Here is a 15,280-nt window from a genome sequence, read left to right as displayed (position 1 = left end):
AAAATATCTTTATAAATGCATTCCCTATAATTTCTGGTTTGATAGGTACTTTAGTAAAGGTACCGGACTTCCAGTTTAAGAAGAATCAATTAAGATATAAAATTTGTTAAAAATGAGAGAAGTGAGTTATGCAAGCAGGAGGTTTGAGGTTTTCTCTCATTGACTTTTTTTTTTTACTGCTAAAGGTTGCATTTTTATTTTTTACATACTATTTACTCCTTTCATGGTCTCTGGATAATGTCTGCCAGGAATCCAGGAGATAGGGGTATTTTGAGAAATAGTACATTTATTTATTTATTTATTTATTTTAAAATACATTTGTTTTTGATCCTTTAATAATTCTTCCAAAAGGGATACTGAAGACTGTAGAAGTAGAGCTTACAGGAAATAGCTTTATGGATAAATAGAGTGTCTGGTCAAACTGTCCTAGTATAATTGTGAGGTAATGAAGCAGGTTATTTATAGTAAGTCAACCAAGAATCACAGGTACTGGAACACATGACTGAAAAAATGAGAGAGTAAATCCCAGCATAAAGGATTTCATTTGTAAATTTTCAGCATTGAATTAAAGTTCGTAAGTTTTATATATTTGCTAATTCGTTTTTAAATATTTTCCATAGTTTGAAAATAACTGTCTGAATTGTTTACTTTGTAAGACATCATGACACATTAAAAGGTTTTTATGATAAAATACTGTAGGTACAAACCCAAACCTACATTGAAATATTCTAATTTTTGTTCGTTTTTGCTTTTAGCTAAAAAGACAGGAAAGGTAATTATTATAGGCTCTGGAGTCTCGGGCTTGGCAGCAGCTCGTCAATTACAAAGTTTCGGAATGGATGTCACACTTCTGGAAGCTAGGGTAAGAATTTTATTTCAGGTTAGAAGCCTGGCCTAAAGGAACATAAGGAAGTTATCTGTTGCAAATTAAGAAATCATAACTTGAACTAAACCAAATTGGTTTGTATTGATACTTAAAGTATTTTGGATAGTGTTGTTTGTATTGAAGCATTTTTGACAGTAAAGCTTTGAAAAGTGCTCAGTGAGGATTTAGAGTTTGTAAATGATCTGCAGCATATCCTTTCGATGGATATTTTCAGGTCATGGGCCTTCACGAGCATATCCTTTGCAGAGGAGGCAGCATTCTCAGTAGTGGGACGGAGTGAACTGTATTCTCTGTTTGATAGTTGAGGAAAAGGAGCTGCTCAGGCAGCAGCCATCTTTTAGGGCCTGATGACACCAAGATACTAATTCCTTTCTCGTTAGCCCTAGAAAGAAAGATGGAAACTAAAGGAGGAAAGGGGTGATGGTGTAGATGGAAAAGAAACATCAGGTTAGGGTACTGCTATCAAATTACTTTCATTAGTAAATTCTGAGTTATCTTCCAGTGGTTTAAAGGCCTCCCTGGACTCCCACTATTTAAAAAAACCCTACTCACCCTGGCCCGATGGCTCTTGGTTGGAGTGTTGTCCTGTACACCAAAAGGTGGTGGGTTTGATCCCCAGTCGGGGCACATGTGGGAGGCAACTGATCGATGTTTCTCTTCTCAATCAATCAACACTTCTCAGGGTAACCTAAAAACTTAAAATTTTATAAAAGCTTTCAAAATATTTCATATAGTTCAATCTAAATTGCTTTTTATAAATTGCTAATTTTAAAGAATAGTCTTTTCAAATATGGGGAAATCAAAAGTAAGCAACTTTTTTTTTTAATATCTTTTTTTTTTAATGTATCTTTATTGATTTCGGGGAGAGGAAGGGAGGAGAGAGAGAGATGGAAACATCAATGATGAGAGAGTCATTGATTAGCTGCCTCCTGTACACCCTGACTGAGGATGGAGCCCTCAACCTGGGCATGTGTCCTGACCGGGAATCGAACCACGAACTCCTGGATCCTAGGTGGATGCTCAGTCGCTGAGCCATGCCGACCCAGCAAAGTAAACAATTTCTGATACAGTCTTACTAAAAATATTTTATTCATTAATACAGAAAACAGTTTTGTGTCCTGTGTACTAAAAATACAGTAAAGAATGACGGGATCATTATCATTCCTACCCATGTGGAGTTTAATCCAGTGTATAGGATTTTGTTTTGCTTTGCTTGCTTGCAGTTTGTATGCTCGTATTACTTACCCATGACTGAAATATCTCTGCAGCTGAGTAAGGTTGTCCCATACTTGAAAATCCCTAATCAGCAGAGATAAACTTGGGCCTAGTTAGTAATGAGAGGTGGTGTTAACAGTTCGTGCTCATTAGACACTCTGTCCCTAGGCATGGGCCTGCTCTGCAGAACCATCTGTCAAAGAAATCATCTATCACATCATTCACAACTGACTTTGGGCACTGGAAGACAAGAGTTGAAACTCAGTAGTAGAAGGTGGCATTTAGTCTTGAAACTTTTGAATACATATTTTTCTATGTGTGTGACCCTTGTTTAGCCTTTCCATTAGTAATATTAGAGACAGCTGGATAGAGAGAGAATGGTACCTATGACTGAATATGTCTTCTGACTATCAAATTGTTTTTCTTACTTCACATCATAATTCTGTACCTTTTTATATGTGATTCATTGCCTACCTCCCTCAAGTAGTCTTCCACTTAAACTCCATTTGTTCTTTGTGCCCACTGTACTGTTTATTGAACTCCATGTAAACTCTAAACTATACCTTTCTCTTTTAATTATAAAAAGACAGAGGCCTGGAATGGTACCATGCCACGGTCTTATGGTTAAAATGGTAAAAAAGAATTGATAATTTTAGCCATTTAATTTCTGAAAACAGGATCGTGTAGGTGGACGAGTGGCCACATTTCGCAAAGGAAACTATGTAGCTGATCTTGGAGCCATGGTAGTAACAGGTCTTGGTAAGTGGGTTTGTGCTGTAATACACATGTGAGATTCATAAGGTTGTTTAAGTTTATATTTTAAAGCCATAGGTGCAATTTTAAAATATATTGGCTTAGGATACTATTCTTAGTGTTAGTGAGAGGTAAATTGACAAATAGTCTTCCTGAAAGGATATATCAATATGTGCATTGATATATCCTTTTAAAATTTACATTGTACAGACATTTGGATCTAGCAGATCCAATTCTGGGAAATGATCCTAAGAAAGTAGACAAGTGGACCATGTTATGTTTGGAGCATTTTTAATGTGGCATAGCAGAACTTTAGAAACCAGGACTAGAAGATGAAATTGTTACACAATGAGAACTATACAGCCACTAAAAATTATGTCACTCCATATTAACATGAAAGGGTGTCCACAGTTTATTGCTAAGTTGTAAAAAGATCACAAAACAAAACAACACGTGTGTTATCCCTTTGTGTGTGTGCCTGTAACTTTATGCACATAAAATCCAGAAGAATCTAATAAAATGTTAACTAACTGCAGGGTTATAGGTAATTTTTTGCTTCTTCATGGTTATCTTACTTGTTTTACTTTGGGCTTTTTTATATGTAATACACAAGCTTGGGGTGTTTTATATTTGAGTGAAAATGTTTTTGCTTTGGGGTTTTGTTCTTGTTCGTGGGTATGCTGAACTTAATCATCTGAGTTTTTCCTAGGAGGGAACCCCATGGCTGTCGTCAGCAAGCAAGTAAATATGGAACTGGCCAAGATCAAGCAAAAATGCCCACTTTATGAAGCCAATGGACAAGCTGTAAGTGGAGGGCAAGCGGAACTCTTCAGAATTTCTTTGGTTCAGTTTAAGCAATTTTGGGGGAAATGTGTGGGTAAATACACACTTGTATGCATGGGAACTGAGGGCAGAAATGAGGCGGGGTTTTCTGATTGTTCCTTAACTGAGCCGTGTAGGAAGGTATTATTATTGTGTGTACTCTAAAACGTACCCCTGTTTAAGTATTTGTCTTTAGAGTTTCCATGAAGGCTAGCTAGACAGTTCATCTTTTTACTTAGCTGTGGCCACCTACTCCCAGACACCTGTGTAACTGACCCCTTTTCTTCCCTTTATATTGTGCCTCCCATCCTGCACTTTAGCTCCGCGTGCTCTTTATGGCTTCAGTTTTGTGTTTGTAGGCTCAAGTTTTTAATGGGCTAATAGCCAAATGGTGGAACTTAGCCGATGCTTATGGTAGGTATGTGCTGGCCCTGACGCATAGGAGCTTCCTTCACTCAGTATGGCAGTAGCGTGGAAGTTGTGTTCAGTGTGGAGAGTGACAGTAGTTTAACAACTATGTGATAGGCTTAGACTGTGCGAGTCAATCCTGATGTTTAGGAGTGAGTGAAATTCAGAAGTCTGTATTCAGCAGAAGTTTTATCAGTTGCCCTATCTGGAATAAAGGTGTCTACAATTCTGAGAAAGGGGAAGATTTGCTATGTATATGGCAGTTTAGCTATTGTTACTAAAAGTGTAAGATCTCAACTTTAGGTCCCATGGGACATTCTAGCCTATTTCTGTATACGTACCTTTAGGCTTTATGGGGTTCATATCAGAGAACAGACTTTCAGGGAATGCCTGGGTTCCATCTCCCCCATTCTGGATCCAAATTTCCTTCCAGAGCTTTTGGGGGGTACAGTGGGGTTGGGGCAGCCTTCTGGCAGAATTAACAGAATAGAAAGAGAGAGAAAGGGTGAAGGAGAGCCTAACTCAACAGTTTAGTAAACTTGTACTATTCTGAAAGTGTATATAAAGTATATAGAGTTGAACAAGGCATTTCCTGCTATGTGAGATGCCACAGTGTAGTGGGGCTTACACACAATTATTTCCCAGCTTTTGTTATGGAAATTTTCAAACATATACAAAAGTAGAAAGAGTGCTACAATGGACTTCCATTTTTCCATTCCAATCTTGTTTTATCTATCTGGCCCCCTTTTTGTCTGGAGTATTTTAAAGCCTATCACAGTCAAGTATTTATTGAACATTTGTCAAAATCTAGGCCCTGTTCTAAGTATATGAAGATGCATTCTCTGCCCTCAAGGGGCTTAAAATCTAGTGAATCCAGGTATCTTATGAATTTAGGAGCGTCAGCAATAATAGCTGTCATTAAAATCAAAGTGATTTCCCTCCTAAGCATATTACTCACACATATTCCAGTAACACAAAGACAAGGCAGATTTGCCAAGGGCTAGGTAGAAGAATAAAGTGCTACTGAAGAGCCAAGGGAGAGAGTCTTTGTAGGTGGGAGAGATTTAGAGGGAAGGAGAGCATTTGTGAAGTTGGCTTAGGACTTTAACATGTGGTTGTGGAAGGAAAGGCATTGGAGGCCGAAGGAAATTTGTCTAAGACGAGCGGGGAACCTTTTTTCTGCCAAGGGCCTTTTGGATATTTATAACATCATTCAAGGGCCATACAAAATTATCAACTTAAAAATTAGCTATGAAAAAAGCTCCTAGATTTATTGAATTTCAAGTCCCGCCTGCGGTTGCCTTCGCAGGGCCAGACCAAATGATTTCGAGGGCCATATATGGCCCTCAGGCTGGATGTTCCCCACCCCTGGTCTAAGAGAAGTCTCTGAAGGAGGGTAGGATTTTACTGGTGAGGGGCCAATTATATAAAGCCAAAGTTTAGGGTGGAAGCTGTGGCTTACTAGGCTGATTTGTCAGTTGGAACTTCACAAGGTCTTGAGTAGAGGAAGTAACATGGACAGATAGGTGTTTCTGGTAGACAGGCAGTGGTGTAGAGAATTGAATTGAGGAAGCAAGGCCTCTAAAGTGGATATTACATTAGTCCTCAAAAAATAATGGGATCCAAACCAAAGATTATCACTGGTTATTGAGATACTGCCTTTTTCTTTAGATTTTCCTGAATGTAGAGCACCTAACTTTATTTAACAGTAAAAGGAAAGCTTTTTTTCCAGTAGAGCTATCCAGAGAAATTGTCTGCTTTCTTGGTATTAGATGAGCTTTAACATTTTTAAAAAATTTTGTTTCTAAATAGTATACCAGTATTCCCCTCAAGTGTGACCTATAACCAGCTGCCAGTCCATGAACTAACTAACTGTTGGTTACCACAAGGGTTGAGGTAAATAACTGGCTCCAGAATGTAAATAAACTGCATCATTAACCACTGTTAGTTCAGATGATGACCTTTTTTTGGTAGCAAGACTTTCTCATCGAAGGAAGCGGTGTGTTAACTTAGGTTCTGGCGTAAGCTCCTTCTCTCACCAGGATCAGCCCTTTGAGGAGAACTGTAGTAAACAGCTGTTAAGCAGGCATGTGGTTTTCAGCATTTTGTATGCTGGGGTATTTTCCCAAGTGAAATGTGTAGTCATTCAACTCTGGTCTTTATAGGGTTTTTCGAAGTTGTTATATTTCTGTTTGGTGCAGTAGCCAAGTAGTAAGGCGGATTCATTAAGCGTTCTCAAATTTGGGGGGGAAATTCTTTGCAGTGTTGAGTTCTACTTGCCTTAAGTGAGTTAAACATAAGAAGGTGTGTTAATGTTTCTGTATTTTACCGTTCCCAATAGTCTAGCTCATAGTATGAATGGATGACTGTTAACCAGAAGACTGGTTTTTGGTTTATAGGATAAGCGCTACGAGCTTATAGCCCCCTTAATTTATGCTTATAATTACAATTAGGGTTCATGGCTTTAGAAATCTAAGGAGTCAGTAGGGGAGTTGCTTCATTCTCCTATTTGCAAGGGAAGAATCTAAAGCTCAGACATGTGTTTGTCTAAGGTCATTATGTAAGTCAATAAGTTGTAGAGCCGGGATCCACTGCCTGGGGTTCCCGCTCAAATTCGCATACTTGTTCTGCTATGTCTGGCTGATATTTCAGGGAAGGTGGGGACGTGGGCAAGTGTGTGCAACTCTAATGGCCTATGTGACTGCATCAGCTGGGTCTCCTTTTCAAAGAGCTTTCTTTTAACAGTTACTCTAAGGAGGCAGCAAGGCCCACCTAGATGGACGTTCACCCAGCCATTGATTTTTCTTCTGTAAACTAACGAAGTGGGGTTGTGTTCCTCCATTATTTGTGGACAGCCTCAGAAAAAAGGGGGTGATTTAATGGTTCTGTTGTTAGAGTACCTAGAAATAAATTTTTATCCTCTGCAAGGCCAGCAGTTAACTCAGAGTTTGAAATACCCCTTGTAATACTGTCTTAAGCACTTATCACATACTCAGCCACTTCGCTACTATAGGGGAAAATTACATAGCATGTGGTTTTCTTTTTGTTATCTTGTTTTAATCACTGTCACAAGACTCCCTGAAAGAGTTCACTTTTCTGGTCTCTCTAGTCCTGCACTAACAGCTAGAATAGTGAGTTTTTATGTTTGTTTTTTTGACAGGGAAAGCTTATTTTATGGCTTTGGACACTAGAACAAGGGTTTCCCTATCTGGTTCTAACACAGGATATCCCCAGAAATAGAAGTGTCTTTTAGCAGCTGCCCTCAGATCGACTGATGATGGAGTTATACCCTGAGCTATACTTAAATCACCTTTAAGTGGATGGGGAGAAGGTTGGGAAATAGGGTAATATTTCAGGCATGTTTGGGGAGTCACCAGTTGAGGGGACTCAAAACATGGATTATTGGGGGAGATGGGAGAAATAACTGAATGTTTTCTGCATCTCCTGTACACCAGCCAGTAACTCGGGGGCTTTAGAGTCTAGTTTTGTTTTGGCTTCTTTTGAGTAATGAAAAGGTATCTTAATCAAATTTCTGCAGTGCTGTTGCATTCTGGATGGGACAGAGAGTTAGAGTTGTTACCAAGTGAGATCCAAAGGCTCAAACTACTTGGACAGACAGATACTGTACCGGTTTTCTTGACTGGCTCAACTGTTATGAGGAAGAAAGATAACACTAGAAAGGTAACGGGCACCGGTCTTTTACACAGACCGTTAGCTGGACACACTCAGCACCTGCCCTAAGGCAGCCAGTTTTCACTCGTGTTCATACAGAGTGGCGCTTAGGTTATTACACTTTTTGGCCTTTCCAGTTTTCATCTTCCTTTGTGGAAATGCTTTGGTATCTTTAAGGCATTCTTTCTCTTCCCTTTAAAATCATGACCTCCAATCCCTGCTTTTTATAAATGTGGAAATCTCCTGCCTTCCTTTAATGGTCCTAAAGTTGGAAAATAGGTATTTTCCCCTCAAATGTGGTTATAAGGCTGATGTTGCTTTTCCAAACTGTATTAACTCATTCATTTAACAGGGATTTACTGAGTGCCCACTTACAGTATCTAAAAAGCCCTGTGAGTTTAAAGGTGAGAGCCTCGTGCAGCCCCATCGACTTGTGGTGGGATATGCTTCTCGTTACCTTCCCCGTAGGAATAGTAGCTGTTCCTCGCTCTTGGGGAGCTGAAGTAGAGACTGTCCACATGTAAATTTCTTCCTCAAGGTTTTACCAAAGGAGTCAATCTGAATCTTTTGTTTTATCATAATTCTGGATGTGCATGGGGATGGGAGAGGTAGAGATCGACTGTGGCCTCTGTTGGCCAGATTTGGCCATTACAGTTTCTTTCAATGTGTTAATCTTTTTGCACATTTCTCTGGCTAAGTCTCAGAAATTTCTGCTGCAGTCAACTCCATTCTGCTCTGCTGCTTAAGAACTTATGTAGACTGGAATTGAGATAATGTTTTTGAAGACCTAAAGAGTTTGTGATGGTAGAATGCAACCAAAGATAGAACTAAGGAGAGTTGTCCTTTCTTTGAGATGATTTCTTGCAGGATCAGAGACCCTGTCTGGAAAGTTGCTTGGCTCTACCTAAATTTATTCTGCATGGGCTAGATGCATAGGCTGCCCCTCCCTCGGCCATGTTCAGGAATGTTCCATATAATCTACAGGACCAAAACAATCAGGATTGTACCCATTTAGAGCAGTGAGACTCACCAAATTTTCCTAGTGTTGAAGGAACAGTATCTGGAGCCTTTCATAGGGAAATAAATGGCTCTGAAAAGTCCTATCAAAGTCCGTTTCAAGTGATATATTTTTTGTTTAATTCTTTACTAAAAACTATATCAAAGGTCCTTTCCGAAAAAATGCTTGCTTCTTAGTTTGCTCTAATATGTTCTTGCTGTATTGTAATATAGAAATCCAGCTGCTAACATGGCGCCTGACCCTTTGTAATCATTCGCTGTATTCTTTCTCAAGATGCAATTTAAGAACCTAGAATAGAATGGTCGGGTAAAGCTGAAATTAGTGCATCTTGTATCTAGAGATTTCCAATATTTTGACTCCTTTCCATAACTTTTGGAACTAAATGTCCAAGTGACCTGGAACAGGTGTTCAGGGGGTGCTTAAAGGTCATCATTTGCAAAAGTTTTTTCAGTGTTTGGGGATGTCAAGTAGTGCATATCTAACTAGATTCATTTTAGAAAGAGATTAAAAATTTAAATATATCAACAACACATTTTGGTTTTCGCCCAGTCAGTATTGATAAATGGACAAGTATTTTATTTACTAGTCTCCAAATATTCCTTTAATTTCAAAGTGGAATTTTAAAGTTAGTGGAAAAACATTCAGATTTCAAAGCTGTCCCTGGTCTCACTGGCAACATTCGCATAACTGTTTAGGCAGTTACTGGCTGGGGCCTGACTGCTGTTTCTTGTAGTCTCCTCAGTGGAGCCTCGAGTTAGATGGTGTACCGGAGATGCAGTCATGTCGTCCTGACGTCAGTCAGACGTGGCAGTGACCTTTTGGTTTGGTTTTTGTTTGTTTGTGTTGTCCTGTTACTGTTCTGTGTTTCTTTTCTCTTTAAGTTCGCTTTTCCTCGCTGCTTTCCAGTGCCATCTCCCTTTACCACCGCCCTCCTCCCCACACTGCCTTTCTTTTGTCCATTTCTGTGCCTTGACTTTCCCATTTTGGTCTCTGTACAATCTGTTCCTTATTTCCTGGTGGTTGCAGCTTCTGAGCTAACAGAATGCTTCTGTCGTGCTATGTGTTAAAAGCCTTGATTTTACTGCTGTCGTACAAAATGAAACTTGACGTGGCTGTTGGGCTGTTATTTACAGTTTATTTCTCTCTCTGCTGCACTGGTTAAAAGGACACTGTCAAGGTATTTTTTTCATAATTTTTCAAATCATTTTCCTCACTGTTTACAATAACCCATTAAAAGCTTGACACTTAAATCTTTCCCTTCCAAAGGTCTCCATCATACATTCACACCGGTTTGTTGTTGTAGATTTGCGCCTCTATGTTGGGCTGGTGCCATTTGAGTTTTTGTCATTGAAAGCGCATGTAAAAGTCAGGTTTTTTGTGGGGCTGGGGGGGTGGACTAAAGGGGAAACTGTAATGAATCAAGTGGGCTGCTCAGCAAACAGAGGGAAGAAACAAAAGGTCAAATTTGGTCCCTTTAACCTTGACAGTGTCCCTTTAAATATTTCTCTACCACACACCCTGGACCCCAGTTACTGAGCCTGAGTGCTGCATATTTTTCAATATGAACTGCCCCATGTGACTGTCACCCCAGCTGCAAAGATTAAAGCTTGTCTGAAGCAAGCCATCCAGTCGACACTGGAAGAGCTTTAATCTGTACCGTTTGCACTCTGGTGTTTTGGCACATTCTGCCCTATTGTAGAGGCGTATGTGACCTGGTCCCTCTTGCTGCTATAGCATCCCCTTGCTAGACATTTTAGAAGCCACACAGAAATACCACCTTTTTCTACTCCAGAAAAAGCAGTCATGTACATTGCATCTATGACCTGTCAAGATTTCATAACTATAGATATCAGTTGAAAATGTAATTGTTTCCTTTTTAAAAGGTGCACCAAATTTAGAGTTTCTGGAACCATCTTTTGTAGCATCGTTGCAGGAATTAAACCAAGCAAAATTTCAGCATTGCTTTGAGCTGCTCTATATATATCATGACATTAATGAGGAAAAGTAACTGATGAGGAATTAAATGAAATTCTTGACAAGATGGTCTCTTTCATTAGCTCTGATAACCATTTATAATCAGAACAAGTAGGGATGTCACCAAGAGCTCCTTTCTTTGGCCATGGAGTTGAATAGGAGGTCAGATGTGTTTGATCCACCAAATCCTGATATATAAATGGCACCAAGTATCCAAAGCCTGATTTTCTACCTTATTTCTCATCATAAACCAGAAGATTCTCAGGGGTTCATATTTCTTAGGCTAATGAGGATTCTCTAATTCATAAAGATTTTCTTCGTGTGATCTTTTAGAACTTCATGCTTTAAAATACGCTTTTGATTGAATCACTTATGGTGTCTGTCATATTTACAGTTTCAAAGGACAGTTGCAGTCCTTTCCCCTTCCTTTTTTGGTGCAGATTTTACTTCTTGCCGCATTCTTTTTGCCACCCCTTGGCTCATACAGAGTTACTTATGTGAAGAGGCAGAGGCTTGTGCTTCAAAGTCATCTGTTAAATTGGGAAGGGCAAAAACCAAGGAGTTTCAAACAAGAGGTAGAGTCTTACTGCGATGATCTTGTCCACAGTTATCTCTGATTGTAGATAATCACTTCTCCTCCGCCTTAGTATTTCTTAGAACTTTAATTTTTGTTGTTGCCAATTTTAGGTTGACTGTAAAGCGAAATTCATATTTTAAATATATCTTTTATTGATTTCAGAGAGAGGAAAAGAGAGGGAGAGAGAGAGAAACATCAATGATGAGAGAGTCATTGATCGGCTGCCTCCTGCACGCCCCCAATTGGGGATCGAGCCTGCAACCTGGGCATGTGCCCTGACCGGGAATCGAACTGTGATCTCCTGGATCCTAGGTCGATGCTCAAACGCTGAGCCATGCCTGGCCAGGCCATACTTTAAATCTCATTTCTCAGTTGATGCCCAGTTTATTATGGCGAGATATGCTTTCATTATATATTATTTTTCCTTCTCTCCCTGCTGTCATGAATTCAGCAATAGAATTGCAGATACAGTTTACTTTGGGGCTGAATTACATAGTAGCAGAGGTATTTGTATCCACTGACTGATGGTTTCAATAGGCAGAGGGGCACAGCAGGGCCTGGGAGCATGGTCTTGCAGCTTGATGATCTGCTCTGCAGTCTCTCCTCTTCCTCCACCATAGTGAGCAGACCTGGTACCTCAGCCACTCATAATCTGAGCTTTGGACATTCACCTCTAAACTTAATTGGTGCCATAAAACATAATTACTTTACAAATTAATAGCTTATTAATAGCCATGGATTTCGCTTCTCTCTTCCCTACTTCCACCTTAAATTCTGTCATCTTTGAGGGGAAGCAGATACCTCGGGCTTCTTATTTGTCCATCTTGCCCTTTTTCTGGAAGGTCCTCAGGTGTGCTGACACAATTTTTGTTCTCTGGGACTTTTCTAGCTATTGTTTGCATGCCATCCCAGCTTATCTCAGTGCATGTCAGCTCCATTTAACTTCAGTTAGCATCAGTGTTAATCATGGGGCTGTTAATAGAGAGGGAGCCCCAGCTCTGAGGGCAAAATTGGGAGAACAGGAAAATATCAGTGCCAAAAACATCTCATATCTCATTTAATGGAATTGACCGCTTCATAGAAAAGAAAGTTTAAATCATTGTCCTCAAAGGTTTTCCCTTTGAGATACATGTTTTGACCTTTTAATCTGTATTGCATTTGTGTTTTCATGGGTGATTATGCTTAGTCTTATAAGGACCAACTCTGCTATACTTCGGATTTTCAGGTTCCTAAAGAGAAAGATGAAATGGTAGAGCAAGAGTTTAACCGATTGCTAGAAGCTACATCTTACCTTAGCCATCAGCTGGACTTCAATGTCCTGAATAATAAGCCTGTGTCCCTTGGCCAGGCATTGGAAGTTGTCATTCAGTAAGTACTTCAGTATTGCTTATTGTCTAGTAAATTCCATTTAGAGATTTGCTATTTTTGATTTAAGTTTTCCATCGAGTCTTATTTGAGCTAATTTTCATGTGAAATAGTTAAATCTAAAAGTAAAACCATTTAAAATAATTACATGATACGTAAGGCTCCTCTCAGTTCTAAAATTCACTTCTGTGGCACTTAACTGTATTTAACAAAGCCTAGAAATAATTTGTCACCAGCCAACTTTCTCATTCCAGGGTATTAGAAATTTCAATGGCCCTTAATACTCTTGAATGTTTTTGATAGATACCAGTCTTAATGTCACAAAGCTAGCTGTGTGACCGGAGCATACAAATTGTCTCTCTTAGGTTACAAGAAAAGCATGTCAAAGATGAGCAGATTGAACATTGGAAGAAGATAGTGAAAACTCAGGAGGAATTGAAAGAGCTTCTTAATAAGGTGAAATTCTGTTTATTTTCTTCATAGCTGAAGGGGGGGGGAAAGCCTCTAATTTAGAAATTTAAGAAGTGCCAGGACTCATTAATTACTCTTAAGAAAAAATGACTAGCAAAAGGCACTGTTTTATCTGTCGGTCTTCAGTGCGGCATTATTGGTAAATTGCTGTCAGGTCCCTTTGGCTGACCCAGTATCCTCTGCTGAATTTAGGATGAGAGGGAAATTTGCTGTCCTGGGGTCAAGTTCCCATTGATGAGGACAACAGGTCAGCAGCCAGGACCATAATTCATTGCCATAATTATTTCACTGTGCCAAATGGTATATCTATTGAGGGTTCCTTACCACCACCCTCCAGAGCCCCAGCTCCAGACTAGGAAACTGGTCTCTTCATCCTGCTAGCTACAGATATAACACCAGCTTAGGGGGAAAATGTGAAGTGGGACAGACAGCTCCTGTGGGGTTGTTATGCAGAATCTGGGAGTATCTTGTGCCTAGACTCTTGCCTCGCTCTCACTGTGCCTCCTCTCTTCATCCTGTCAAGTGAAGGGGTCTTTGGCACTCCTCTTCCATGGTTGTGGTACGGATGAGATGCGAAGAGTGGCCAGCTGGCAGGATAGCTGTGGAGCCCCAGTCTAGAGTTTTAACTGTCCCCTCATCCTCTATAGTGCCATCAGAAACCTGACCAGACTAACCCTGGGGGTGGTTCCTTAAGGAGCTTTGTGTGATGACTTGACCTTTTATATATTTAAAAAGCAAATCATGATAGATTGTTTTTCCTGGAGATTGTTAATTTGCGTGTGTGTATATATATTTTTAATTAATGGGTCACTCCTAGTTCTCCCATTTGTTTTAGAAGATGAAACCAATCTTACTTATCTGATAGTGATGTGGTATCTCTCTGTTGAGCCATATACAATTTCTTTCCTGTTCTAAAATGTCACGATATAGAAGAGGTATTTAAGAATCCCAAGGACCTGTTTTGGTGTAATAGCCGTTTACGGAGGGAGCGAAAGCATGTGATTTGGAGATGAATTACATCACTATCTGGAATGGTAAATTTGTGTTTTTCCTTCTTAGATGGTAAATTTGAAAGAGAAAATTAAAGAGCTCCATCAGCAATACAAAGAAGCATCCGAAGTGAAGCCGCCCAGAGACATCACTGCTGAGTTCTTGGTGAAGAGCAAGCACAGGGACCTGACTGCCCTGTGCAAGGTGCAGTGTGCGCATGCCCAGCTGGTTTTACTTGGGGTCCTGAGAAATAGTACAGATTTGAGGGACTGGAAAAGAGAGAGCACTAGCCAATCACAGGTGCCTGTGGTACGCAGGGAGGGTTTGGTACACAGGAGCCATGAGGGCTTAATGGTTGTTAGGTTTGAGACCTACTTTTTCTGCAGAATTCCCACTTTGTTTTCACAGTCCCATCCTGTAGCTTACTTACATCTCATTTTAGCCCTTTGGTATAGTTTATCCCTGACAGTTTAGCATAATGATAATGGATAGGGACTCCAGAGTCATTTGGGTCACATTATCTGGTTGAAATCCATAACTTAGTATCTCCTACCCAAGTAACTTTGTCTCCTTAATCACCGCAACTGTCACATGGTATTAGTACTTCCTCACTTATAGGGGATCTAAAGTGCTTATTCTATTCTGGGGACACTGTAAGTGCATAGGAAGTGGTAGTTGCTATCCCCCTCCCACCCTCCCATCTTAATTCCAGGCTCACATTTATAATTTGTCTCCAAGAACAACCACCCCTGAGCCCTGATCCAGCCTTAAGCTGAGATACTCATAGATATGACCTGGGCCAGGGATGTGGTCCAAACCTTACATTTTGTGGTATAAATAACTAGATCGGTCTCTGGCGCATCTAGATCAATTGGTTCTCTTAATTTTATCAGGAATATGATGAATTAGCTGAAACACAAGGAAAGCTAGAAGAAAAACTTCAAGAATTGGAAGCTAATCCCCCAAGGTAAGAAAAATATTCAGACGTTCAGAACATTTACTGTTCTTTCTGTTAGATTTAGAGGGAAAATTATAAAGCACCATGGTTTTATTTATGTTGAGTGAATGGATTGTAAATTGTTGAATGAATATAAGATATTTGTGTATGTGGACTACAGTCTACCCTTGA

General features: G+C 39.8%; 1 protein-coding gene across 2 annotated transcripts in view; it reads left to right on the top strand.

Moving 5' to 3' along the window:
- Nucleotides 1-15,280, top strand: part of KDM1A (lysine demethylase 1A) — a 52,466-nt gene that overhangs the window by 26,746 nt on the left and 10,440 nt on the right. For both annotated transcript variants that reach the window (XM_081144894.1, XM_081144893.1), the window contains 7 exons: nt 756-862; nt 2,779-2,860; nt 3,564-3,658; nt 12,551-12,693; nt 13,056-13,146; nt 14,221-14,355; nt 15,045-15,118. In XM_081144894.1, the coding sequence (XP_081001020.1) occupies nt 756-862; nt 2,779-2,860; nt 3,564-3,658; nt 12,551-12,693; nt 13,056-13,146; nt 14,221-14,355; nt 15,045-15,118 (727 nt within the window). The remainder of the gene's footprint in view (nt 1-755; nt 863-2,778; nt 2,861-3,563; nt 3,659-12,550; nt 12,694-13,055; nt 13,147-14,220; nt 14,356-15,044; nt 15,119-15,280) is intronic.

The sequence above is a fragment of the Miniopterus schreibersii genome (genome assembly GCF_964146895.1).
Source record: "Miniopterus schreibersii genome assembly, chromosome: 8".
In the NCBI taxonomy this organism is placed as follows: Eukaryota; Metazoa; Chordata; class Mammalia; order Chiroptera; family Miniopteridae; genus Miniopterus; species Miniopterus schreibersii.
The sequence above is the reverse complement of the archived record's forward strand: the minus strand, read 5'-3'. Positions and strand labels throughout refer to the sequence as shown.